Source organism: Hypanus sabinus, chromosome 26 (assembly GCF_030144855.1).
Source record: "Hypanus sabinus isolate sHypSab1 chromosome 26, sHypSab1.hap1, whole genome shotgun sequence".
NCBI classification, from domain to species: domain Eukaryota; kingdom Metazoa; phylum Chordata; class Chondrichthyes; order Myliobatiformes; family Dasyatidae; genus Hypanus; species Hypanus sabinus.
In genome coordinates, this window is record NC_082731.1 from 37,581,489 (window position 1) to 37,607,109 (window position 25,621).

The window sequence follows — 25,621 nt, forward strand, 5'->3', positions numbered from 1 at the left end:
CAGACCGCACTACAGTCTGAGGGATTTAGGGGAACAAATTTGTTGAGAGATTGCAGACTGTTGCAAGAAACAGATGGTTGTTACAGTAGGTGATTTTAACTTTCCACATACTGACTGGGACTCCCGTGCTGTAAAGGGACTAGGTGGGATAGTGTTCGTCAAACGTGTTCAGGAAAGTTTCAAAGTAGAAGTCCCAATGAGAGGATGGGTGATACTGGATCTGTAATTAGGGAATGAGACAGGCCAGGTGACAGAAGTTTGTGCGGGGGAACACTTTGCGCCTGGTGATCATAATGCCATTATTTTCAAAGTAAATATGCAAAAAGATAGGTCTGGTCCTCGGGTTGTGATTCTAAATTGGAGAGGGGCCAGTTTTCATGGTATCAGAAATTATCTGGCAAGTGTGGCTTGCGACCGACCGGCTGCTTTCCAGGCAAAGGTGCCTTTGGTAAGTGGGAGGCCCTCAAACATGAAACTTTGAGAGCACAAAGCCCGTATGTGCATGCCAGAGTAAAAGGTAAAGATAACATGTGGCTCTCAAGATATATTGAGGCCCTGGTTAAGAAAAAGGGGACGGGCTTAACAGATAGAGGCAGGTAGGAACAAATGGAGTGTTCGTGGGGTATAAGACATGCAAGAGAATACTTAAAGGAATTGGGAGGGCTAAAAGAAAGCATGAGATTGCCCCAGCAGACAAGGTGAGGGAGAATCCTAAGGGTTTCACAGAGCATAGGAAGGATGTGGAAGCTATGGAGAGGGTGTAGAGGAGATTTACCAGGACGTTGCCTGGATTGGAAAACAAGTCTTATGAGGGAAGGTTAGCAGAGCTGGGACTTTTCTCTTTGGAGCGTAGAAGGATGAGAGGGGACGATAGAGGTCTACAAGACTATGAGAGGCACAGATAGGGTGGATAGTCAGTACCTGTTTCCCAGGGCACAAATAGCAAACACCAGAGGGCATATGTACAAAGTTAAGGGAGGGAAGTTTAGGGGAGATATCAGGGGTAAGTTTTTTACTCAGAGGGTTGTGAGTGCCTGGAATGACTTGCCAGGGATGGTGGTGGAGACTAAAACATTAGGGGTATTTAAGAGCCTCTTGGACAGGCACATGGATGAAAGAAAAATAGAGGGTTATGGGTTAGTGTGGGTTTAGTCCTTCTTTTAAGGAATATATGGGTCGGCACAACATGGAGGGCCAAAGGGCCTGTACTGTTCTAGTGTCTAGCAAAAGGATTGCAAGGGACAAAACTGGGCCTCTGGAAGATCAGAATGGAAATCCATTATGAGCCTAAGTAGACAGGGGGAGATCTTAAGTATTGTTTGTATCGGTATTTACTCAGAAGATGGAAGCAGAGTGAGCAGAAGTGAGACAAAGCAGCATCAACTTCGTGGACCCAAGAGAGATTACAGAGCAGGAGTTATTTGCTGTCCCGGGGCAAATCGGGGAGGACAAATGCAGAAATTGCCAGGGCCTTGCAGAAGAGGTGTCAGAGGATTGGAGGATGGCCAATGTTGTTCCACTGTTTAAGGAAGTCTCTAAACATAAACCAGGAAATTATAGGCTGGTGAGCCTGGCCTCGGCAGTGGAAGCTATTCTAAGGGCTGGATATACAAGCATTTGGATAGACTTGGACTGATTAAGGATCATCAACATGGCTTCATGTGTGGTAGGTCACGTCCAACTAATCTTACAGACTTTTTCAAGGAAGTTATCAGGAAAGTGGATGAAGGCAAGGCAGTGGATGTCGTCTCCATGGACTTCAGCAAGGCCTTTGACAGGGTCCCACGTGGGAGGCTGGTCAAGAAGATTCAGTCAAAATGGGGTAGTAGATTGGATTAGGCATTGGCTTTGCAAGAGAGGCCAGAGAGTGGTAGTTGACTGGAGGCCTGTGACTAGTGGAGTGCCGTGGAGTTCGGTGCTGAGTCTGTGTTGTCTGTCATCTATATCAATGACCTGGATGATAATGTGGTTAACTGGATCACATTTGCAGATGATGCCATGATTGGGGGTTCAGTGGACAGCAAAGATGACTACCATGGCTTGCAGAGGGACCTGGGTCAGCTGGGAAATGAGCTGAACAATGGCAGATGGAATTTAATGCAGAGAGCTTTTGGCCCATTGGCTTTCATCGATCGCTGTATTAAGTACAGGAGATGGGATGTTAAGTTGAAGTTGTATAAGATGTTGGTGAGGCCTTCGAGAATTGTGCGCAGTTTTGCTCACCGTACAGGAAAGGTGTAAATAAGTGAAGAGAGAATTTACAAGGATGTTGCAGAGTCTGGAGGACCTGAGGTTGAATGGGTTTGGACTGTTTCTTTAGTACATAGAAGATTGAGGGGAGATTTGTAGGGGTATGCAAAATTATGAGGGGTGTGGTTAGGGTAAATGCAAGCAGGCTTTTTCCACCAGAGGTCATGGGTTAAAGTTGAAAGGTGAAAAGTTTAAGGGGAACATGAGGGGAAACTTCTTCACTCAGAGGGTCATGAGAGTGTGGAACGAGCTGCCAGCACAAATAGTGCATGCGAACTTAAATTCAATGCTTGGGCAAAGTTTGGGTTAGTACATGGATAGTGGGGGTCTGATCCTGGTCGATGGGAGTAGGCAGTTGGCACGGACTAGATGGGCCGTAGGGCCTGCTTCTGCACTGTGCTTTTCCATGACTGATGATGTGATGAAATGACATGTAGCGATGCAAAACAAGCTTTTTCGCTGCACCTCGTTGCCTGCGGCAATAATAAACTAATTAACCAGTGTAAATGGGGCTGAACATGGCTCTCGGAGTAAGAGTTAAAATCACAAGTGTCTGGGCAATCCTAAATTGATGCATGTCAAGGTGCTCCCCGGGCTGGAATTGATGCAATCTGCATTAGTCAGCTCGGAGTAGGTGTCCGGCCCTGTTAGTTACGCAGGTACTAGATTGTCCTCGGTTCTATCCACATTGGCAAGGCTGGTACCAGTAGCTCGGGGGCAGGGCTGCATTCGGAGACCCTGGCAGCAGTTAAAAGGTGGCACGTGGGCGCTGCGGGGGAACGGGAAGGTGCTCGTCAACTGGCTGACGGTCAGGACTCAACCTGTCCCTGAGGAATTCTTTCTGCGAGGCTCCAACGCAAAGAGCGGCCGGGTTTCCATCCCCAGGGGTGGGGGTGGGGGGGGGTTAGAAAAACATAAACAAAGCAATGGGTGACTCAGTACAGCATCAGTGACTTTGTGAGTAACCTGGAAACTTCACTGACAGCCCTGGGCATGCTCGAGTTCGCCGCTGTGCCCTGAACAATTCACTCTTGTCTGCCCCGGCACAGTCGTCTCTGTCTCGCTCTGGAGAGAAGGGAGGATGACTCACTCTGGTGCTCTGAATTACGTTCAGAAGAACCAGGAGGTGAAAAGGATCAACGTGAGAAGGTCTGCATCTGAGAAGGTCAACACTCACACACACACACACTCACACACACGCACACGCACACATACACACACGCACACTCACACACTCACAAACACACACACGCACACACGCACACACACTCACAAACACGCACACACACGCACACACACTCACAAACACACACACACACTCACACACACTCACAAACACACACACACACTCACTCTCACTCACTCACTCACACACTCACACGCGCCCACACACACACACTCACTCTCACTCTCACTCACTCACACACTCACACACACCAACACACACACTCTCACTCACTCACACACTCACTCACTCACTCACACACACTCACACACTCACTCACACACACACTCACTCACACACACACACACACACACACACACACACTCTCACTCACTCACTCACTCACTCACACACTCACTCACTCACTCACTCACTCACACACACACACACACACACACACACACACACACACACACACACACACACACACACACACACACACACACACACACACACACACACACACACAATACTGGAGAAACAATAAATTTTGTGTGTCCTGTTTCCTAGCACTCCTAGCCCTGGGAAGAAGTTTCTGACTCTGTACCTGACCTAAGCCTCTCTTAGGAGATTCAGTCAGGTCTTCCCTCAGCCTTTGATGCTCCAGCGAAAAAATTCCAAGTTTGTCCAACATTTCCTCGTAGCTCCTGCCGTCTAACCCGGGCAGAATCCTGGGAAGCTTCTTCGGCAATCTTCCCAAAGCCTCCGTGTCCTTCCTGTAGTGGGGCAAGCAGAGTTTCACACAATGAAGCAGAGCAAAGGGATCTGGGAATACAGATCCAGAATTCATTGAAAGTGGTGTCACAGGTGGATAGGGTCGCAAAGGAAGCTTTTGGCACATTGACATTCGTAAATCAATGCATTGAGTACAGGAGGCGAGGTGTTATGTTGAAGTTGTGTTAGACATTGGTGAGGCCCAGTTTGGAGTATTGTGTTCAGTTTTGGTCACCTACAGAAAAGATGCACGAAAGATAGCAGAAGAGTTACCGAGATATCTTTATGAATGTATAAGGCTGAGGTTGATAGATTACTGATTGGTCAAGTCATGAACTGCTACTGTGAGAAGGCAGGAGAGGGAAAATGGATCAGCCATGGTGAAATGGTGGAACAGACTCGATGGGTCAAATGGCCTAACTCTCCTCCTATATGGTCTTAAGTTGCCGGATCTGGAGGACCTGAATTAAAGGAAAAAGTGAACAGGCTGGGACTTTATCCCTTCGAACATAGAAGATTGACAGGAGATTTGACAGAGGTGTTACAAAATTATGAGGGTAAATGTGAGCAGGCTTTTTCCACTGAGATTGAGTGAGACTACAATTAGAGGTCATGGGTTAAGGGTGAAAGGAGAAAAGTTCAAGGAGCACACAAGGGGAAACTTCTTCACTCAGAGAGTCATGAGAGTGTGGAATGAGCTGCCAGCACAAGTGGTGCATGTGAGCTGAATTTAAATGTGTAAATGTCCCAGTGCAGGTTGACGGAAGTAGACAGCTTAAATGGTTTAGCATGGACTAGATGGGCTGAAGGGCCTGTTTCTGTGCTGTACTTCTCTATGACTCAATTCCCCAAGTGCGGCCTAACTAAAGTTTATCAAATGTCATCCTTCCCTTTACTAATGAACCAGTGCTAGAAGTTTTTTTTTGATGGAAAGCTGGTAGCTTCGTGATCATCATCCTTGATCCTAGTTCTCACTCCAAAGTTATTCATTGTTGTATTTAATATTTGAGGTGGCCAGGGAACAAGAGCAGAAAGGACATGAAATTCTGCTGATGATGGAAATCTTGAACACCTACCTGCCTACAGCCTGTTACGCCACTGGTGTTTGAAGGTCCTCCATCTCTGGCGGTGTTCAGGGCTTCCTTCATCATGTCAGTAGCTTCCTCTCGGTTTTCACGACTGTCAGTCACGCAAGTCCCGGGTGGAGACTCAGGAATACCGTCACACTCAAATGCAGAAGGATTCTTCTTTGTTTCTGTAACCGTTTTGTTTTACCAGTCAAGGTTCTTAGCCCTGAGTTGAACCCCTGAACCTGGAGGACAGGTAGACCACTTTTAGTCTGACCTCTATCCTTTGACCTATTCACCAAAAGCCAAACATGAAGTCTTGACTCCAGCCAACAAAGGTCTGTAGGTCCACGAGGCACGCAAGCCTCCAAACCCAACAACGAGGCTGTGGTTCCCTCAAGTGGCCCACACAGAACTCAGCAGGTCAGGTAGCATCTGTGGAGGGGAATAAACTGTCAAATTTCAGGCCGAGACCTTCGTCAAGACAGGGAAGGGAGGGGGAAGAAGCCAGAATCGGATGGGGGGGTGGATGCGAGGGGAAGGAGCACAAGCTTGCAGGTGATGGGTGAGACCAAGTGAGGGGGTGCGATGGGTGAGGAAGGTGGGAGGTGATAGGTGGAAGAGGTAAATGAGTGCGTAAGAATTAACCTAATAGAGGAGGACAGAAAACCATGGAATAAAGGGAAGGAGGAGGGGAACCAGAGGGAGGTGAGGGGAAGATCATGAAGGGAGACGAAGATGAGGGGCGAGCGGGTAACCATGGAAACACTGGGGAAAATCAGAGGGCCAGGCCGCATCTGTGGAAATTATTAGACAGTCAACATTTCGGGCCGAGAACCTTCTTCAGGACTAACGGGAAACCAGAATGGGAGAGCTGGGGGAGGCAAATATATTACCAGATGTTGGACGAAGTGATGCTGGGGGTTACCCAGGCAGAACAGCCAGCAACCTGAATTCGGCCTAGTTGCACTGGGCTGACGTAACAGTATAGGAGTGGAGGGGGGGAGTCATACTGAAAGGTGCAGCCACTGGGAGACCCTATACTTTTAGTTGTTGAACATCAGCAAATTTTCCCCAGAGACGCTCTATTCAAAGATTGGGGGTGGGGGAGCAAATGACAGAAGGCTCTCCTCTTTTGAGGGCAGGCTCAAAGTTGTCGGGAAGGGAGGATAGAGAGATGTTTTATTTTAGAAAGAAAAGATGCACAAAAAAAATCCGCCTCAGTGCGGTCATCAGGCAGATGATCCAATCGTCTGCACCCCGGAAGGGAGACGCCGCTTGTCAGTAAGTGCAGCCTTTGCAATCTGCTTTGGAGCCTGGGGCCTGATTGAGCAGGCAGGCTTTACCACAGATTGGGATTTCTGCCATACTGTCTCCGACTGGCACAGGCTAAACTCCGCTGGTCTGAATGTTTTCCGTCGTACGGAGGAACTCGTCCAGTCCAAGCTCTATATATAGCCCACACATGGAGCCTTGTATAGAATCTGCTCCCTGCAGCCCTTGGCCGGTGACGACTGCAAGCTGCAGTCGCTGCTTTCTTCGGCTGAGCATCTGCTGGGGCTGCGAGACAGTACAGAAGCCCTTGGCAAGGATCCTGGGCTGGGACAGGCTGGGATTAGAAGTTGAACTGAGCTGCGCGGTGCAAGGGTGGAAATTTTGCTCAGTCTGCAGCCGGCTGGCGGCAGCTGGAAAACAGCTGTATCTGTGCTTCGGAGTGATGCAGCCCAGGAGGAGGAGCTTCAGCCCATTGGAGGTATGCCGGCCTAGCTCCTACAGCACGAGTACAGACCCAACGGCCTACTGAATCATCGCCGACTGTCAAACACCAAGGAAATCAAATCCCATCTACTCCCTCCCCCCCCCAACCCCCATCATTCCCCCTATATGCAAGGGGCGACTTGCAGTGGCTAATTAACCAATGAACCTGCCTGTAAGCTCATAGCAGCAGAATTATGGCCATTCTGCCCATCGAGTCCTGGCTGATCCATCTCATCATGGCTGATCCGTTCCCCTGGTTTCCTGCCGCACCCCAAAGGCATGTGGGTCGGTGGCTTAATAGTTGTTTTTCCTCCCCGCACCTCGGGCTGCAACTTTGCCATAAATTTAGCATTTTGTCTGCCTTTTTCTTTTCACGAGGCCGAGTTGCTAGCTCGACGGAAAGCGTACAAGAGAGCCGGGCGGATTCGAACCCGGTGCTGATGCCACTACACCGCCAGCTGGCTGGTGGGTTAATTGGGCTGATGTGCTCAGTGTGGCAAATAGATCAGCGGGTGGTGTGGGAAATTAATGTTTATGAGAGCAAGAATGGATGAAACAGGACGCTAGTCCTCTGCAAAAGTCTCAGGCACCCTGGCTGAGACTTCTGCACTGTACTGTATGTATCGTGCTGGGGTGGAGATACGTCTCTACCAAAGGAGGTGTAAGGCGCTCCTTCCCTCTGCTAGACTGCAGGTCTCCCTTGGGTAAGGTGTAGCACCTGTTTAGCCCCCAGTCAGGGTCACGTGAAGGATGGTCATATGAGCAGCCGGTGCAGATCACAAGTCCTGGTTATGCGACCACTGACACCAGGCAGACAATCTCTGAAGAGTATTGATAATGGCTGGGGGGTGGGGTCACCCGTCTTGTAAAGACACTGCCCAGAAGAAGGCAATGGCAAACCAGTTCTGTAGAAAATTTTGCCGAGAGCAATCATGGTCATGGGAAGACCATAGTTGCCTATGTCATACGACATGGCACATAAAGATGATGTCATATGACAGGGCAGAAGATGATGATGTATGTAGGGCGTTGACGGGGATGGACACAAGGACTTGGTGGAAAAAATGAAAGAAAAGCAAATTGCATTGGAACATAAAAGTAGACAAATTTAGGAAAGAACTTGTTTTTGAAATTTATTACTGAGATGTGACTGATTTGGGATCTGTGACGTTGGGTTTGAGCAATGGTGGAGTGGAGGGTGAAGGGGAGAATTTTGGTTCCTATTTCTGGCTGGAATAGAGTTATGGAGTCATAGAAAGGGGCAGCACAGAAACAGGCCCTTTGGCCCATCTAGTCCATGCCGAAACCATTAAACTACCTACTCCCAGCAACCTGCACTGGGACCACAGCCGTCCATACCCCTGCCATCGACATACCTGTCCAAACTTCTCTTAAATGTTCAAATCATGCTCGCATGCACCACTTCTGCTGGCGGCTCGTTCCACACACTCACCACCTTCTGAGTGAAGACGTTTCAGCTCATGGTCCTCTTTCTGCCTTATTCACATCTTTCCTGTAGGTCCGGGACCAAACCTGCGTGCGATGCTCCAAATTGGGCCTCACCAATGTCCTGCACAACGTCAACGTAACATCCCATCTGTACTCAGTGCCTTTATTTTTGAAGGCCAATGTGCCAAAGCTTACTTCATAACTATAATTTCAATGAATTGTGGACCTGTATCCACAGATCCCTTTGTTCTACCACACTCCTCATTGCCCGACCATTCACCGTGTACCACCTGCCATCGATCACACACATGTTCAACCTCCACTAACTGCGTTCTGCCTGGCACAGCAGTCATTAGGAGCCGTTGCTGCAGTTTCAGAGGTTCATTGTCTGGGGACTGGGTGACTCTTCTCTGATTATGTGGAGCTTGTTGTCTGGGTGAACCCCCTCTCCCCCCAATCCAACCACCAACTTGTAGGGTTCAATGGGCAGCCTGCTCACTTGTTACGTGGGGGCTGCGGTCCGCCAGTGATCCCTTTGCAAGCTTTCCAAGGAATGATCAAAGTCTGATTTCCACCTCTGTAAGTAGGCCACACGCCTATTACCCCCTGCAGTGACCAAACTCGGGTAGTGAATGGGGCAAAAACGATATCATGTTGGGTCTCAGACAAGCAGTAGGTCCGTGGCCTCCTCTACTGCCGTGATGACACCACACTCGGGTTCAAGGAGCAACACCTTGTATTCCATCTGAGTCGCCTTCAACCTGACGGCATGAATGTCGATTTCTCAAACCTCTGGTGATTTCTTCCCCTCCCTCCTTTTTTTCCTTTTCCCATTTGGTTCCCCTCTTCTTCTCGTCTGCCTATCACCTCCCTCTGGTGTCCCTCCTCCTTCCCTCTATGGTCCTCTGATCAGATTCCTCCCTCGTCAAAAGCTCTTTGTTAGGTGGGGGTGGGCGCCAATGCCTTTTCGCTGGTGGGGAAGGTGGACTTGTGTATGGGAGGGGGCTTTGGGGGTCGGGGTTCTAACGTTTAACTGTCATTCCTCCTTTGGGACACTCCTCTGTTTTCGTGGATGTTTGCGAAGAAAAAGAATTTCAGGATGTATATTGTATCCATTTCTCTGACATTAAATATACCCATTGAACACTTTTTCGTCCTGTCACCTTCTCACCTCATCCCTCCCTCACCCAGCCACCTACCCTCCCCCTCACCTGGCTTCACCTATCCCCTCCTAGCTTGGACTCTTTCCCCCTAAGCCCTATCCTCTCCTTCCGGCATTTTCGCCCTGCCTTACCAGTCCCAAAGAAGGGTTTCGGTCCAAAACATTGGCTCTTCGTTCCTCTCCAGTGATGCTGCCTGGCCTGCTGAGATTTGGGTGTGTGTGTGTCACACAAGTAGTCTATCTTTCAGCAAACAGAGTCTCGTTATTCAGTGGGCCTGAGCGTACAGCCGCCAGAGTCCGTTCGCCCAAGTTGAATTCCCATGGCTGTTTTTAGTGATGACACGTTACAGTTGTCCAAAATAATGGTTAGACCACACTTTGGGTATTGCACAGGCTTCTGGTCACCACACAAGAGGAAGGATGTGGTGGGAGCAGGAAAGGGATTCGCAAAGATGCTTGTCTGTTTGTTTATTTATTTAGACAGGCCCTTCAAGCCCTTCGAGCCTCACCGCACAGCATCCCTCGAATTATCCTAGCCCAGTCACGGGACAATTTACAATGACCACTTAAACAACCAGTAGGTCTTTGGACCATGGGAGGAAACCCACTTGGTCACGGGGAGAATGGGCAAACTCCTCACAGATGAACTGGACTCCGACCTCTGGAGCAGTAATAGGATCGCGCTAACCGTGGTGCCTGGAGCGGGATGGGGGAGGGGGAAGGGTGTGGTTATAGGGAGAAACTGGATAGGCCGGATTACTATGAATATAACATTGGGGGCCGAATTTTGAATGGCAAGGGTAATCTTCTTTCTCAAGGCATAGGGCACAGGCTTAAGGCGAGAGGAGTGAAATTTAACAAAGATCTGAGAGATAAGTTTCTGACACAGTCTGGTGAATATCTGGAACGTGCTGCGATAGGAGGTGGTGGAGGCAGATACACTTACAACATTTTAAAGGTATTTTGCCAGCTACTGAGATAGGCATAGACAAAAGTGAGCCTAATGTGGGCAAATGACTCTAATAGGTATCACGTTTGGTGAGAATGAGGCGAGATAAAAAGGGCTAAGTTTTCTGCTGTACAGATCTTTGACTCAGTAAATTGATCGTGGCATCAACACTGGCGTTTGACTTTGGAACAATTGTGACATGGGATTGAGGGCTTGTTTGTTTGTTGCCATGTTGTATGACATCATCATTATGTGCCATGTGGTATGACATCATCATTATGTGCTGTCTTGTGTGACATTGGCACCTATGGTCTTTCCATGACCATGATTGTTCATTGGCAAACTTTTCTACAGAAGTGGTTCACCATTGCCTCCTTTATCAATAAAGGACCCCAGCCATTATCAATACTCTTCAGAGATTGTCTGCCTGGTGTCAATGGTCACATAACCAGGATTGTGATTTGCTCCGGCTGCTCGTACGACCATCCACCATCTGCCCCCATGGCTTCATGTGACCCTGATGTTGAGCAGGTTCTACACCTTGCCCAAGGGTGACCTGTAGACTAACGGAGGGAAGGAGCACCTTACACCTCCTTTAGTGGAGACGCATCTCCACCCTGCCACCAGTGAGGGTAGTCAGTTTGAAAATCATATACTTCATATAAACCAGAGAAGAAAAGTTGGGATGGGAGGATGTGTTACAACACTATATTTAAAAAAAAAAACACTGCTGGCAACCAGTAACCTCCAGAATGAGGGTGAACCTGCCCGGTTTCCAGCAGCCAAAACAAAAATAGGAGACCATTCAGCCCATCGAATCTGTTCTGTTCGATCACACCTGCCCTGTCTCTTGACTCAGTCTAACAACCTTGTTTCTGTAACCCCGAATACCTTTGCCAAGGGTAGAGTGTTAGGGTTATATTCTGGGGTGATAGTACGCAGCAAATATTAATGTCAACAGCAGCCATTCTCTAGATTTCAATGTGGATTGCAGATGGAATTTACACCACAGTGGGCTTCCTGGTTCTGCAGGGTGGCCTCAATCACAAACAAGGAAACCCTCCACCTCGACCTCAGATGTCTGTCTGTGCATGAACGCAACCGAGGGACTAACATTCATTCTGGGTGTCTGGAGTCTGGGTGCAAAGAAGAAGTGTGAAAATTGTATGTAATTTAAAGGACGCATTGTAGATATGGTACTTTGCAACTATAGGAGGTGTTTGAAAACTATGTGTAATTTAAAGGAAGCATTGTATATACTGTACATTGCAACTATAGGAGGTCATTCAAAGCAAGCATTGTAGATATATTGTAACTATAGAATTATCCTGCTTTGAGCTTTAGGATATAAAAATGTCATTTATTTACTCACTGAGATACAGTGTTGAAATGCCCTTCCTGGTCTTCGAGCCGTGCAGTCCAGCACTCCCCGATTCAATCCTAGCCCAATCACGGGACAAATTACAATGACCAATTAACCCACCAACTGTGGGAGGAAACCCACATGGTCATGGGGAGAGCATACAAACTCCTCACAGGTAGTGGTGGGAATTGAACCCGGGTTACCTGTACTGTAGGGCGTTGTGCCAACCACTACACTACAGTGCCGTGTAATATTGGGCAGGCCTCGTCTTCCAACAATGACTCCAATTATGACGCCTGCTACCCGTCTTTACCAAACGCTTCTAGCTCCATTGGCTTCAGAGATTTTAATTGCAATTACAACATAGAGGGACAGCAAAGATTTCTGCCAGTCCACACAAAATCCCAGAGCACAATCTGCAAAACAGGTGTTGCACTGAAAGTTTATCTAAAGCTGCTGACAGCAAACTTATTTAGAAGTATGAGCTGGCAAAACCACTGCAAAAATATGGACAGTGGCAAGAGAGTTTGTTCCAGTTGCCTTAATTGTGGATAACTGATGCTCCCTATCGAACTCCAAATGTCGGAATATAATGTGACCAGCATGTGTTTCATATTTCTGTAGTAACTGCAGGAGACACTGGAATAAATTACAATTACTACAGGACTGAGCAAAAGTATTAGGCACTTATATAGACAGGGTGCCTAAGACTTTTGTACTGTACTGTAGTAATTTTATGTATTGCACTGTATAGGCACCCTAGCCTATATATAACACTCTTGCTATATATAGGTGCCTAAAGCTTCTGCACCATACTGTAGGTGAAGTTAATCAAGACTTGTGAAATGGGTTCTGTTGACTTTCTGCCATGGTGGTCTCAGTAGGTTTCACTGACTGGGGAAACGGATCTTTGTTGTTGCTGAACCCCCAGCCAGCGTCCCTGAATCAGGGGTCGCGATCATGGGCCCAATATGGCACCCGCAAAAATTTTGCTGGCACGCGGAATGCCTGGCTTCTTTAAAACCCGCCTATAGTGGGAGGATACGTCATGATTGTCTTCACATCTGAGTGAAGCAGTCAATAATAGTTGGGTCGAGTTGTTCTCCGATCTTGCCAATTCACTTGAAAACATTTCATTACTGTGCAAGGAGGCATCGGCAGTGCGCTGTTAATTTGTGGTGTGTCCTCCGAATGCTTAGCCTTTATATACTTATCAATCAGAATCAGGTTTATTATCGCTGGCATGTGACATGAAATCTGTTAACTTAGCAGCAGCAATACATAGTCTAGAAGAGAAGAAAAGATAAATAATATAAAAATAGTAATAATAAATAAACCAGTAGATCAATTACAGTATATGTATATTGAATAGATTTTTAAAAAGTACAAAAAAACAGTAATACTGTATAGTTTTTTTTTAAAAAGTGAGATAATGTCCAAGAATTTAATGTCCATTTAGGAATGGTAGAGGGGAAGAAGCTGTTCCTAAATCGCTGAATGTGTGTCTTCAGGCTTCTGTACCTCCTACCTGACAGTAACAGTGAGAAAAGGGCATGTCCTGGGTGCTGGGGGTCCTTACTGATGGACACTGCCTTTCTGAGACACCACTCCCTGAAGATGTCCTGGGTACCTTGTAGGCTAGTACCCAAGATGGAGCCGACTAGATTTACAACCCTCTGCAGCTTCTTTCTGTGCAGTAATTTCCACCCCCCCCCCCCCATACCAGACAGTGATGCAGCCTGTCAGAATGCTCTCCACGGCACATCCATAGAAGTTTTTGAGTGTATTTGTTGACAAGCCAAATCTCTTCAAACTCTTAATGAAGTAAGATCATCGGCTGATTGGTTGTTAGCAAGTGATTTTTGTTTACAACTTGAGAACAGTGAGATGTTTTCACACGAAACGTCTCACACCAGCTTGGTGCCAGCTGGATGGTGGCGAGATAAGATGTTATATTTTTTTAATTTAATCATTTACGGGATGTGGGCGTCAGCAGCTAAGCCAGCATTTATTGCCCATCCCTAGTTGCCCTTGAGAAGGTGATAACGAGCTGCCTTCTTGAACCGCTGCAGCCCCTGAGGTGTAGGTACACCCACAGTGCTACTAGGGAGGAAATTCCATGATTTTTACCCAGTGACAATGAAGGAACGGCAATATGTTTCCAAGTCAGGATAGTGAGTGACTTGGAGGGGGATCTCCAAGGGGTGGTGTTCCCAGCGATCCGCTGTTCTTGTCCTCCTAGATGGTACTGGTTGTGGGTCTAGAAGGTGCTGACTTAGAAACTTTGGTGTGTTATTGCAGTGCGTCTTGTTGACAGTACACTCTGCTGCAACTGTTGGTCGATGGTGGGGGGATTGGGGTACCAATCAAGAGGGCTGCCTTGTACTGGATGGTTTCAAGCTCCTGGAGTGTTGATGGAGCTGCACTCATCCAGGTGAATGGTGAGTATTCCATTACACTCCTGACCTGAGCCTTGTCAATGGTGGACAGGCTTTGGGGAGTCAGGAGGTGAGTTACACACTTACAGCGCCTTTGACCTGTTCTGGTAACCACGGTGTTTATATGGCAGTGTTTAACTATTGAAGTTGTGTAAGACATTTGTGAGGCCTAATTTGGAGCACTGAGTGCAGTTTTGGTCACCTACCTACAGGAAAGATGTAAATAAGGTTGAAAGAGTACAGAGAAAACTTACAAGGATTTTGCCGAGTCTAGAGGACTTGAATTATAAGGAAAGATTGAATAGGTTAGGATTGTATTCCTTAGAAGGTAGAAGATTGAGGGGATGTGTGATGGAGGTAATTATAAGGGGCATAGATAGGATAAATGCAAGCAGGCTTTTTCCACTGAGGTTGGCTGGGACTACAACCAGAGGTCATGGGCTAAGGGTAAAAGGTGAGAAATTTAAAGGGAGCATGAGGGGAAACTTCTTCACTCAGAGGGTCATGAGAGTGTGGAGTGAGCTACCAGCTCGTTTGAGAAGTTTGGGTCGGTACAGGGATGGAGGGCTATGGTCCCCGTGCAGGTCGAAGGGAGTGGGCATTTTAAATGGTTTTTGGCATGGACTAGATGGGCTGGAGGGCCTGTTTCTGTGCTGTATTTCTCCATGACTTTAACACAGGATGTTGGATGATGTGTTTTGAAATCCTTGTAGACCTAGAGTCCACGTCAGCATTTCAAAGTTCAAAGTATATTTAATATCAAAGTGTTTATATGTCACCATATAGATTTGTCTTCTTGCAGGTGTTGATAGGAAAATAAAGAAAAACAGCAGAATATATAAAAAAAATCTCTAAGTAACAAAGACTGGATAGTGAACAGTTACAATAACAATACTAGTTAGAAATTGCTTTATTTTTCAATGTATCTCCTTTTGAAAGATTTAATATTAACAAATTTTGAACAAGCTTTTAGAATGCTTCATTTATTTCTATCTGTCTGTTATGTGTTTATTAACAGTAAAATAGTGGGGACCACAGTAGCTTAGCGGTTAGCGCGATGATATTACCACTTGGGCGTTCTGGAGCTCCGAGCTCAGTTTTGGTGCTACTCCATAAGTTCTCCCCGTGAAATGTGTGGTTTTCTCCGGGTGCTCCGGTTTCCTCCCAAGGTCCAAAGATGCACCGGTTAGTAGATTAATAGGTCATTGTGAATTGTCCTGTGATTGGACTAGGGTTAAATCAGGGGACTGCTGAAAGGCGCAGAAGAGCCTATTCCACAGTGCATCTCTAAATAAATTCTTTTTTTGCTCTTTTTTTTGTACTAATTAATTTCTTTTTGCAAAAGACTGTGGTGGGTTAATGTGGTGAGGGCGGGTTAATTGGTCATTGTAAATTGCCCTGTGATGAGGTTTTGGTTAATCAGGTTTGTCAGGGGTTGCTACGGCGACGTGGCTTGAAGGGCTGAAAGGGCCTATTCTGCACTTTATCTCCAAATAATTTTTTAGCACTGATTTTAATTCTGTTTTTGCTCTACTTACTTAATTCCTCCCACAGTCCAAAGATGTACTGGGCAGGTTAATTGGTCATTGTAAATTGCCCTGTGATGAGGTTTTGGTTACTCAGGTTGCTACGGCGACGTGGCTTGAAGAGCCCATTCTGCACTGTATCTCTAAATAAATAAATAAAACCATCGATATATGTAAATAAGTAAAAAGGCTCTTCCTTTTTCCTCAAACTCCATAACTATTGTGGCTAATTAATTAATCAATGTTAACCTCTGTTGTGGTAGTTAATGAATTAATCCTATGTCACTCAGTGAGCCACTGGCACATGGGAGGAGTTCACATAGTGTACGAGCAGGGTTATCAATAATCTTTAGTTGGGAGGTCTGCATGCTGACGCGTTGGTGTGCTCTGCACTCTCCCTCAATATTGAACACAACGGTCCCCACTCAAAATTACCATGGCCTGCAAGAGAATTGTTTTGGAAGATTATTTTCAATTTGGGCGCTCCCTCAACAAGGTTTGCCATCTAGAAGAATGGTACGTCAGATACTAAAGACTCTCTTCTTTCAAAAGTGGCCCTGGGACCTCGTGAGGGACCCATGGAGTTTCACGGTAACTCCTCGTGCAGACAAGGGAATTTCAAACCCTTCAGAAACCGTACTGCCCAAGTGTTGCTTTCTGAAGCCCGCGGAGTCTTTGTGGCCGGGGTTGCGGAGTAACTCAGCAGAGAAGAACAGGAAGCGGGTGTGGGAAGAGGGCTTGGTGGGCATCCCATGAGTTGTCAGCTTTCAGTTGGCTCCAGGGTAATTGTGAGCTCCCTTGGGCAGTGCTGAGAAACAGTTATACTATCGGAGGAGCCATCTTGTAGTTTCTCCTTCCTTCCATTGAGAGCTAGTCCGGCCTGTGTTCAATCGATCAGCAAACACCATCAGCTGAGATCATAATGATCACACATTATGGGACCTTGCAGTTCACGTTTCCCCAATTGGTTTCCTGAATTCCTGTAGCATCCACTTGCACTTACTTGGTTGAAGAGCATTCAATTGTCCTTACTTACTGGCATTTAGGGCAGCAATAAAGGTCCTCCATCTCTGGCGGTGTTCAGGTCTTCATCGTGTCAGTAGCTTCCTCTCAGTTTTCACTCCTGTCAGTCACACAAGTCCCGGGTGTAGACTCAGGAGAACCATCACACTCAGATGTAGAAGGATTCTCCATTGCTGTTTCCGTAACAACTTTGGGTTGTCAGCCCTGAGCTGAACCTCCCGAACCTGGAGGACCGGTGGACCACTCTTAGTCTGACCTCTATCCTTTGACCTATTTGGCGTGGGTGACCCTGGCTCCAGCCAACGTAGCTCTCCGGGTCATTGAGGCATGCAAGCCTCCAAACCCTACAACAAGGTTGTGGTCCTCTAGGAAGTTAATTTTCCTGGGGGTGGTCATTTACTCTTTTGTTTATTTACCCAGGGGTTGGTGGGTTTCGCAGCTGGATCTACAGGGTGCAGTAGCTAATAAGACTAGCGTATTTTCAAGCCTTGGGAGAAGGTGCTTTTCTAAATAACTGAGGTAAATAAAGGGGTTGAGGTGCCAAATGGAGTCACAAGAGACTACAGATTCAACATTCAAGATTGCTTAATGTCATTTCTTGTACACGGGTGTAAAGGAGAACGAAATAATTGTTACTCCGGATCCGATGCAGCACAAAAATACATAAAAAAATACAGTAATAATAATAAAACACAATAAATATAAATACATAAGATAGCTTCTATATATAGATTGATTGCCTCTCCGTAAAGGGACACAAGGCTGGACGTTGCTGACTGACAGGAAATGATAAAAGTTATGGTGGAGTCAGCGGGTGGAGGTGTTGATCAGCCTTACTGCTTGGGGAAAGTACTGTAGCTATTTTTGAGTCTGGGGGTCCTGGCGTAGGGAGGAGGTTGGTGGAAATTTTGCCCCATCCACCCCAAGATCAGTAAATTTTGCAAAGTGGAAAAATTAGGCTGAGTTTTGGCATTTTTATACACACGGCACCCTCTCCCGAACCACTGTTTGACTCTTTAATCCGCTCTGCATCCAAGACTCAAACCAGGTTCCGCTCATCCATTGCCCATTTCCCTTAGTGGATTCTCGTTGGTGTTCTGACGTGTCGATCCACAGCCTCCTTTTGTGCCACGATAAAGCCCCCATCAGGGTGGAGGAGCAACACCTTATATTCCATCTGGGTGCCCGCCAACCTGATGGCATGAATATCGATTTCTTCTTCCAGTGAACATATTCTGCACACCACCACCCCCCCCCGACCCTTCCTCTATTCCCCAATCTGACCTTTCACTTATTCTCATGTGCCTATCACCTCCCCCTGGGTCCCCTGCTCCTTTCCTTTCTCCCATGGTCCACTCTCTCCGATCAGATTCCTTCCTCTCCAGCCCTTGACCTTTCACACCCGCCTGGCCTCACCCATCACCTTCCAGCCAGCCTCTTTCTCCACCTCCCACTTGTTTTATTCATTCTGGCATCTTCTCCCTTCCTTCTCAGACCCGATGAAGGGGCTCGGCTGGAAATGTTGACTATTTATTTATTTCCACAGATGCTGCCTGACCTGCTGAGCTCCTCCGGTATTGTGTGTGTATGTGTGTGTTGCTCTGGATTTCCAGCATCTGCAGAGCCTCATGTGTTTGTGGTTAATTGTTTATTTTTTTTTCAAGCCTTCATCTTTCTGTTCAGAGTCCTGTCTCACCTCCCTCTGAGATCTCTGTACTCCTCCAGTTTTATCCTGACTTTCACCCCCAGGTTTAATTAAATTTAGGTTGCCTAGAGGTTAGTGCAATCGCTTTACAACACCAGTGATCACTGAGCGGGGTTCGATTCCCGCCACGGTCTATAAGGAGTTTGCGTGTCCTCTCCACGTCCGCGTGGGTTTCCTCCGGGTGCTCTGGTTTCCTCCCACATTCCAAAGATATATGCTAGGCGTCAGGAGCACGGCGAGACTTGTGGCTGCCCCGAGCACAATCCTTGGACTCTGTTGGTCGTGAGCCAAAATGACACGTTTCACTGCATTCTCTGATGCGCAGTAAAGAGGATTTTATTTTTTGCCCAATTAACTCCCGCTGGAAGGACTTGTCAGGCTGGGCAAGAGCTAATGCCTTGGGCTGGGAAAGGGAGAACAGCAAGTTGCTAAGTATGTGGCAGGACGGATAGAGAGAGCATCTGTGATGGCATGTGACCAGAGCGTTCCTCCTGGTAAGCAGTTCATCTCCCCCGTTAATGGGACGCCAGAGGCTGATTAATAGAGTAGAAAGTTTTATTTACTGGTAGCTGTGCTTACCTCCAAAAAGACCTGGAGTTCCCTCCGAAATCATCAGCCCCAATGTTGACTTCTCTCCCTATCCCTTGTATTGCTAACACGAGAGGACACAGGTTTAAGGTGCTGGGGAGTAGGTACAGAGGAGATGTCAGGGCTAAGTTTTTAACACAGAGAGTGGTGAGTGTGTGGAATGGGCAGCCGGCAACGGTGGTGGAGGCCGATATGATAGGGTCTTTTAAGAGACTCCTGGACAGGTATATGGAACTTAGAAAAATAGAGGGCTATGGGTCAGTTTCTATAGTAAGGGCATGTCTGGCACAGCTTTGTGGGCCAAAGGGCCTGTATTGTGCTGTAAGCTTTCTATGTTTCTTTCCCCATACTTTGCCCACAGCTCTGCCAGGGATCAGCCCTGGTGCTGACCACTGACCCTTCCCCCATGACCCACCCTGGCACAGAAGGCCATGAATAAGTAAAGGTAAATTTCGACTGAACTCTGAAATCCCAACAAGAAACTAGATCTCAGGGTAGTATATGGTGACATATATCACGGGGGACCCGAGTCACCCCGACCACAAACAGTTCCAGCTGCTACCATTCGGGAAACGGTACCGCAGCATAAAAGCCAGGACCGACAGGCTCCGGGACAGCTTCTTCCACCAGGTCATCAGACTGATTAATTCACGCTGACGCAATTGTATTTCTATGTTATATTGACTGCCCTGTTGTACACACTATTTATGATAAATTATTAAAAATCGCACATTTAGACAGAGATGAGGAAAGATTTTTACTCCTCATGTATATGAAGTATGTAAGAAATAAACAACGTACTTTAATGTTAAATTTTATTTGACAAGTAAACTCTTCTCGAGCTTCCAGCCAGGTACAGGTATCGATTTTAACTGACGTTTTGATGATCCATCAGGCATCACCCTTGATGAAGATGGCGGAGTTTGTCATCGAAACGTCGGTTAAAATCGATACCTGTACCCAGCAGGAAGCCCGAGGAGAGTTTATCTGTCGTATACGCCGGGAAAGCGCTAGATCCTCTTTCAAATTTAAAATTGTAAACCCGTGCTCCCAGTCCTTGATAGCGCGGCTTCCCTCGAGTGGGCCTATCCGAATCTTTTGCTCTGCTGATGTCACTTCCTGTGTCATGGGATGTCCTCTCTGACGTCCCAAAGATGTTCCCATTGTTAGGTAGGTTGGCCTAGGCTAGATGGGGTGGTGCAATCCGGGGATGATTGATCAGAATGTGAGATTGAAAAATTAATCGGGAATCAGCTAGTAGAGACTCAGTGGGCTGAAGGGCTTTATTAGTTATTTATTTATTATTATTTACCTTTAATGTACTTCGAATCTTTGTCACATGTACATCAAAACATACAGAGACAGGCGTCATTGGCGTCATTTGCGTCGGGGGAAGGTGTGGGGGAGCCCGCCAGTATCGCTACACTTCTAACGCCAGCACGGCATGTCCACATCTCCGTAACCCTAACCTGCATGTTTTTGGAGCATGGGATGAAACCGGCGTATGCGATCGTGGGGAAAACATTCAAACTTCAATCTCCCACCACCCACCCCACCGATCGCTGGCGCTGTCAGGCTAACCGTTACGCTAATGTCCTAGGTGAGTCTGGAATTCCCCATAATGAGCGACTGTACTGCTGACATCCCAGTCAGGACTCAGTCACAGGCAGAGTAAGTTTTTCCCACAACTATCCCAAGAAGTAATATTTACAAAAACATCCTGAAAAGCAGTGAAACATGGAGAAAATGGGAACAGGAGTAGGCCGTCCCACCCTTCGATCCTCCCCCGTCATCCAGTATGGTCGAAGTTCAAAGTAAACTTATTATCAGAGTCCACACCACCCTGAGATTCATTTTCCTGTGGGCATATTCAGCAAATCTATAGGATAGTGTGTGTAGGCATCCGTTAGTCTTGATAGACCATGGATTTGTGCCTTGGAAAGGTTTTTTTTTATGGAAGACCAGCAGTTGCCCTCTCCACGCCACCGATGTTGTCCAGGGGAAGGGCAAGGGCCGATACAGCTTGGCACCGGTGTTGTCGCAGAGCAATGTGTGGTTAAGTGCCTTGCTCAAGGACACAACAATGAGGCTCGAACCAGTGACCTTCAGATCACTAGATCAATGCCTATAGAATAGTATCTATAACAGGATCAATGAAAGATCAACCAGAGTGCAGAAGACAACAGACTGTGCAGATAGAAATAAATAGCAATAAATAACGAGAGCATGAGATAATGAGATAAAGAGTCCTTTAAGTGAGATAAGTGATGGTGGGAATGTTTCAATGATGGCACGTGAGTGTAGTTATTTTGTTTTGTGCAAGAGCCTGTTCATAACTGTTCTCGAACCTGGTGGTGTGAGTCCTGAGGCTCTTGAACATTTTCACCTGCCAGCGGCAGCGAGGAAAGAGCACGGCCTGGGTGGCGAGGATCTGTGACGTTGGACGCTGCTTTCCTACGACAGCGTTTCATGTCGATGCGCTCAGTGTTGGACTGGGCCGAACCCTGTAGAATTTTCTGTTCAAAGGGATTTAACCGGGTCTGTGGAGTTGTGAGATGGCATCCCCATTTGTGTCATTGACTAACCTGGCCTTGTCTGACTGGGGCACTTGAGCTGACGTATCAGGATTAATATTCCCGATGCACGTCGTGAAATGTGTTAACTTTACGGCGGCAGTACAGTGTAGTGCATGAAAAATAAGTGCAGAGAAAAAGACCAAATTACAGCAAGTAAGTACACATCTATTAAATAGTTAAAATAAGTAAAGCAAAAACAGAAAGTTAAAAAAAAGTCGTGAGGGAGTGTTCGTGGGTTCAGCAATCGGATGGCAGAGAGGAAGAAGTTGTCCCTGAATCGTTGAGTGTGTGTCTTCAGGCGCCTGTACCCCCTCCCTGATGGCAGAGGGGAAGAGGCTGCCCCTGAATCGCTGAGTGTGTGCCTTCAGGCTCCTGTACCTCCTCCCTGATGGCAGAGGGGAAGAAGCTGTTCCTGAATCATTGAGTGTGTGTCTTCAGGCTCCTGTACCTCCTCCCTGATGGTAACAGTGAGAACAGGGCATGTCCTGGGTGATGGGAGCCCTTAATAATGAATGCCTGCTTCCTAAGGCAACACTCCTTGGAGACGTCCTGGACTCCACGGAGGCTGCTACCCATGATGGAGCCGACTGATTTTAAATTTTCTGCAGCTTACTTCTATCCTGTGCCTACTGACACCCCACCCCCGACAAACCAGACGCTGATACAGCCAGTTAGAATGTAAATCTATGGAAGATTTTGTGTGTTTTAGGTGACAAACTGTTTAAAACACTGGCATTGACTTTTTACCACAGGCCAAGCCGGACGGCGATGAGTACCTGGACAACCGTCTGCTGACGGTCGCCGGAAGTGAAGAGTGGGTCTCATTCGATGTGACGCAGACGGTGAAGAACTGGGTGAGGTTGAAAGGTAAGATGGACGCCAGGCCCCCGGCTTTACCACGGGCGTCTCTACCGTTTTGATCCCAGCAGCAGCAAACCCGCCACCTCCCTGACAATCCCAACCTCATTCCGGACCGTCCGCGGTGTTAGCCACCATAAGAACACGGGCGACAGAAGCCGCAGCGCGATGTAGGCCGAGACGGTTCGGTAGGTGTGTCTGCCGCTTCAGATGTGTAGAGGCAACTGCGCCATTTACAACGCCAGCAGTAAAATGGAACCGAGGGTTCCGTTCCCGCCGCTGCTCCGGCCTCCTCCTGCGTGCAAGTTGGGGGGCCCGTAGGTTGTGGGCACGCTACGTTGGGGGGTCAGTAGGTTGTGGGCACGCTACGTTGGGGGGCCGGTAGGTTGTGGGCACGCTACGTTGGGGGGCCGGTAGGTTGTGGGCACGCTACGTTGGGGGGCCGGTAGGTTGTGGGCACGCTACGTTGGGGGGTCGGTAGGTTGTGGGCACGCTACGTTGGGGGGTCGGTAGGTTGTGGGCACGCTACGTTGGGTCGGTAGGTTGTGGGCACGCTACGTTGGGGGGTCGGTAGGTTGTGGGCACGCTACATCGGGGGGCCGGTAGGTTGTGGGCACGCTACGTTGGGTCAGTAGGTTGTGGGCATGCTACGTTGGGGGGTCGGTAGGTTGTGGGCACGCTACGTTGGGTCGGTAGGTTGTGGGCACGCTACGTCGGGGGGTCGGTAGGTTGTGGGCACACTACGTTGGGTCAGTAGGTTGTGGGCACGCTACGTTGTGGGGCCGGTAGGTTGTGGGCACACTACGTTGGGTCAGTAGGTTGTGGGCACGCTACGTTGGGGGGCCGGTAGGTTGTGGGCACGCTACGTTGGGGGGCCGGTAGGTTGTGGGCACGCTACGTTGGGGGGTCGGTAGGTTGTGGGCACGCTACGTTGGGGGGTCGGTAGGTTGTGGGCACGCTACGTTGGGTCGGTAGGTTGTGGGCACGCTACGTTGGGGGGTCGGTAGGTTGTGGGCACGCTACATCGGGGGGCCGGTAGGTTGTGGGCACGCTACGTTGGGTCGGTAGGTTGTGGGCACGCTACGTCGGGGGGCCCGTAGGTTGTGGGCACGCTACGTTGGGGGGTCAGTAGGTTGTGGGCACGCTACGTTGGGGGGCCGGTAGGTTGTGGGCACGCTACGTTGGGGGGCCGGTAGGTTGTGGGCACGCTACGTTGGGGGGTCGGTAGGTTGTGGGCACGCTACGTTGGGGGGTCGGTAGGTTGTGGGCACGCTACGTTGGGTCGGTAGGTTGTGGGCACGCTACGTTGGGGGGTCGGTAGGTTGTGGGCACGCTACATCGGGGGGCCGGTAGGTTGTGGGCACGCTACGTTGGGTCAGTAGGTTGTGGGCATGCTACGTTGGGGGGTCGGTAGGTTGTGGGCACACTACTTTGGGTCAGTAGGTTGTGGGCACGCTACGTTGGGTCGGTAGGTTGTGGGCACGCTACGTTGGGTCGGTAGGTTGTGGGCACGCTACGTTGGGGGGCTGGTAGGTTGTGGGCACGCTACGTTGGGGGGTCGGTAGGTTGTGGGCACGCTACGTTGGGTCAGTAGGTTGTGGGCATGCTATGTTGGGTCGGTAGGTTGTGGGCACGCTACGTTGGGTCGGTAGGTTGTGGGCACGCTACGTTGGGTCGGTAGGTTGTGGGCACGCTACGTCGGGGGGTCGGTAGGTTGTGGGCACACTACGTTGGGTCAGTAGGTTGTGGGCACGCTACGTTGTGGGGCCGGTAGGTTGTGGGCACACTACGTTGGGTCGGTAGGTTGTGGGCACGCTACGTTGGGTTGGTAGGTTGTGGGCACGCTACGTTGGGTCGGTAGGTTGTGGGCACGCTACGTTGGGGGGCCGGTAGGTTGTGGGCACACTACGTTGGGTCAGTAGGTTGTGGGCACGCTACGTTGTGGGGCCGGTAGGTTGTGGGCACACTACTTTGGGTCAGTAGGTTGTGGGCACGCTACGTTGGGTCGGTAGGTTGTGGGCATGCTACGTTGGGTCGGTAGGTTGTGGGCACGCTACGTTGGGGGGCCGGTAGGTTGTGGGCACGCTACGTTGGGGGGCCGGTATGTTGTGGGCACGCTACGTTGGGGGGCCGGTAGGTTGTGGGCACGCTACGTTGGGTCGGTAGGTTGTGGGCACGCTATGTTGGGGGGCCGGTAGGTTGTGGGCACGCTACGTTGGGTCGGTAGGTTGTGGGCACACTACGTTGGGGGGTCGGTAGGTTGTGGGCACGCTACGTTGGGTCAGTAGGTTGTGGGCACGCTACGTTGGGTCAGTAGGTTGTGGGCACGCTACGTTGGGTCGGTAGGTTGTGGGCACGCTACGTTGGGGGGCCGGTAGGTTGTGGGCACGCTACGTTGGGTCGGTAGGTTGTGGGCACGCTATGTTGGGTCGGTAGGTTGTGGGCTCGCTACGTTGGGGGGTCGGTAGGTTGTGGGCATGCTACGTTGGGTCGGTAGGTTGTGGGCACGCTACGTTGGGGGGTCGGTAGGTTGTGGGCACGCTACGTTGGGTTGGTAGGTTGTGGGCATGCTACGTTGGGTCAGTAGGTTGTAGGCACGCTACGTTGGGTCAGTAGGTTGTGGGCATGCTACGTTGGGCCGGTAGGTTGTGGGCACGCTACGTTGGGTCGGTAGGTTGTGGGCACGCTACGTTGGGTCGGTAGGTTGTGGGCACGCTACGTTGGGCCGGTAGGTTGTGGGCACGCTACGTTGGGTCGGTAGGTTGTGGGCACGCTACGTTGGGGGGTCGGTAGGTTGTGGGCACGCTACGTTGGGGGGTCGGTAGGTTGTGGGCACGCTACGTTGGGGGGTCGGTAGGTTGTGGGCACACTACGTTGGGTCGGTAGGTTGTGGGCACGCTACGTTGGGGGGTCGGTAGGTTGTGGGCACGCTACGTTGGGGGGCCGGTAGGTTGTGGGCACGCTACATTG

At 48.9% G+C, this 25,621-nt stretch overlaps 1 protein-coding gene across 1 annotated transcript in view; it reads left to right on the top strand.

Annotated features, from left to right (window-relative positions):
- The window catches only part of LOC132381458 (transforming growth factor beta-3 proprotein-like), a 66,705-nt gene that overhangs the window by 34,648 nt on the left and 6,436 nt on the right, over positions 1-25,621 (top strand). The window contains exon 3 of the mRNA XM_059950880.1: positions 22,546-22,660. Within this exon, the coding sequence (XP_059806863.1) occupies positions 22,546-22,660 (115 nt within the window). The remainder of the gene's footprint in view (positions 1-22,545; positions 22,661-25,621) is intronic.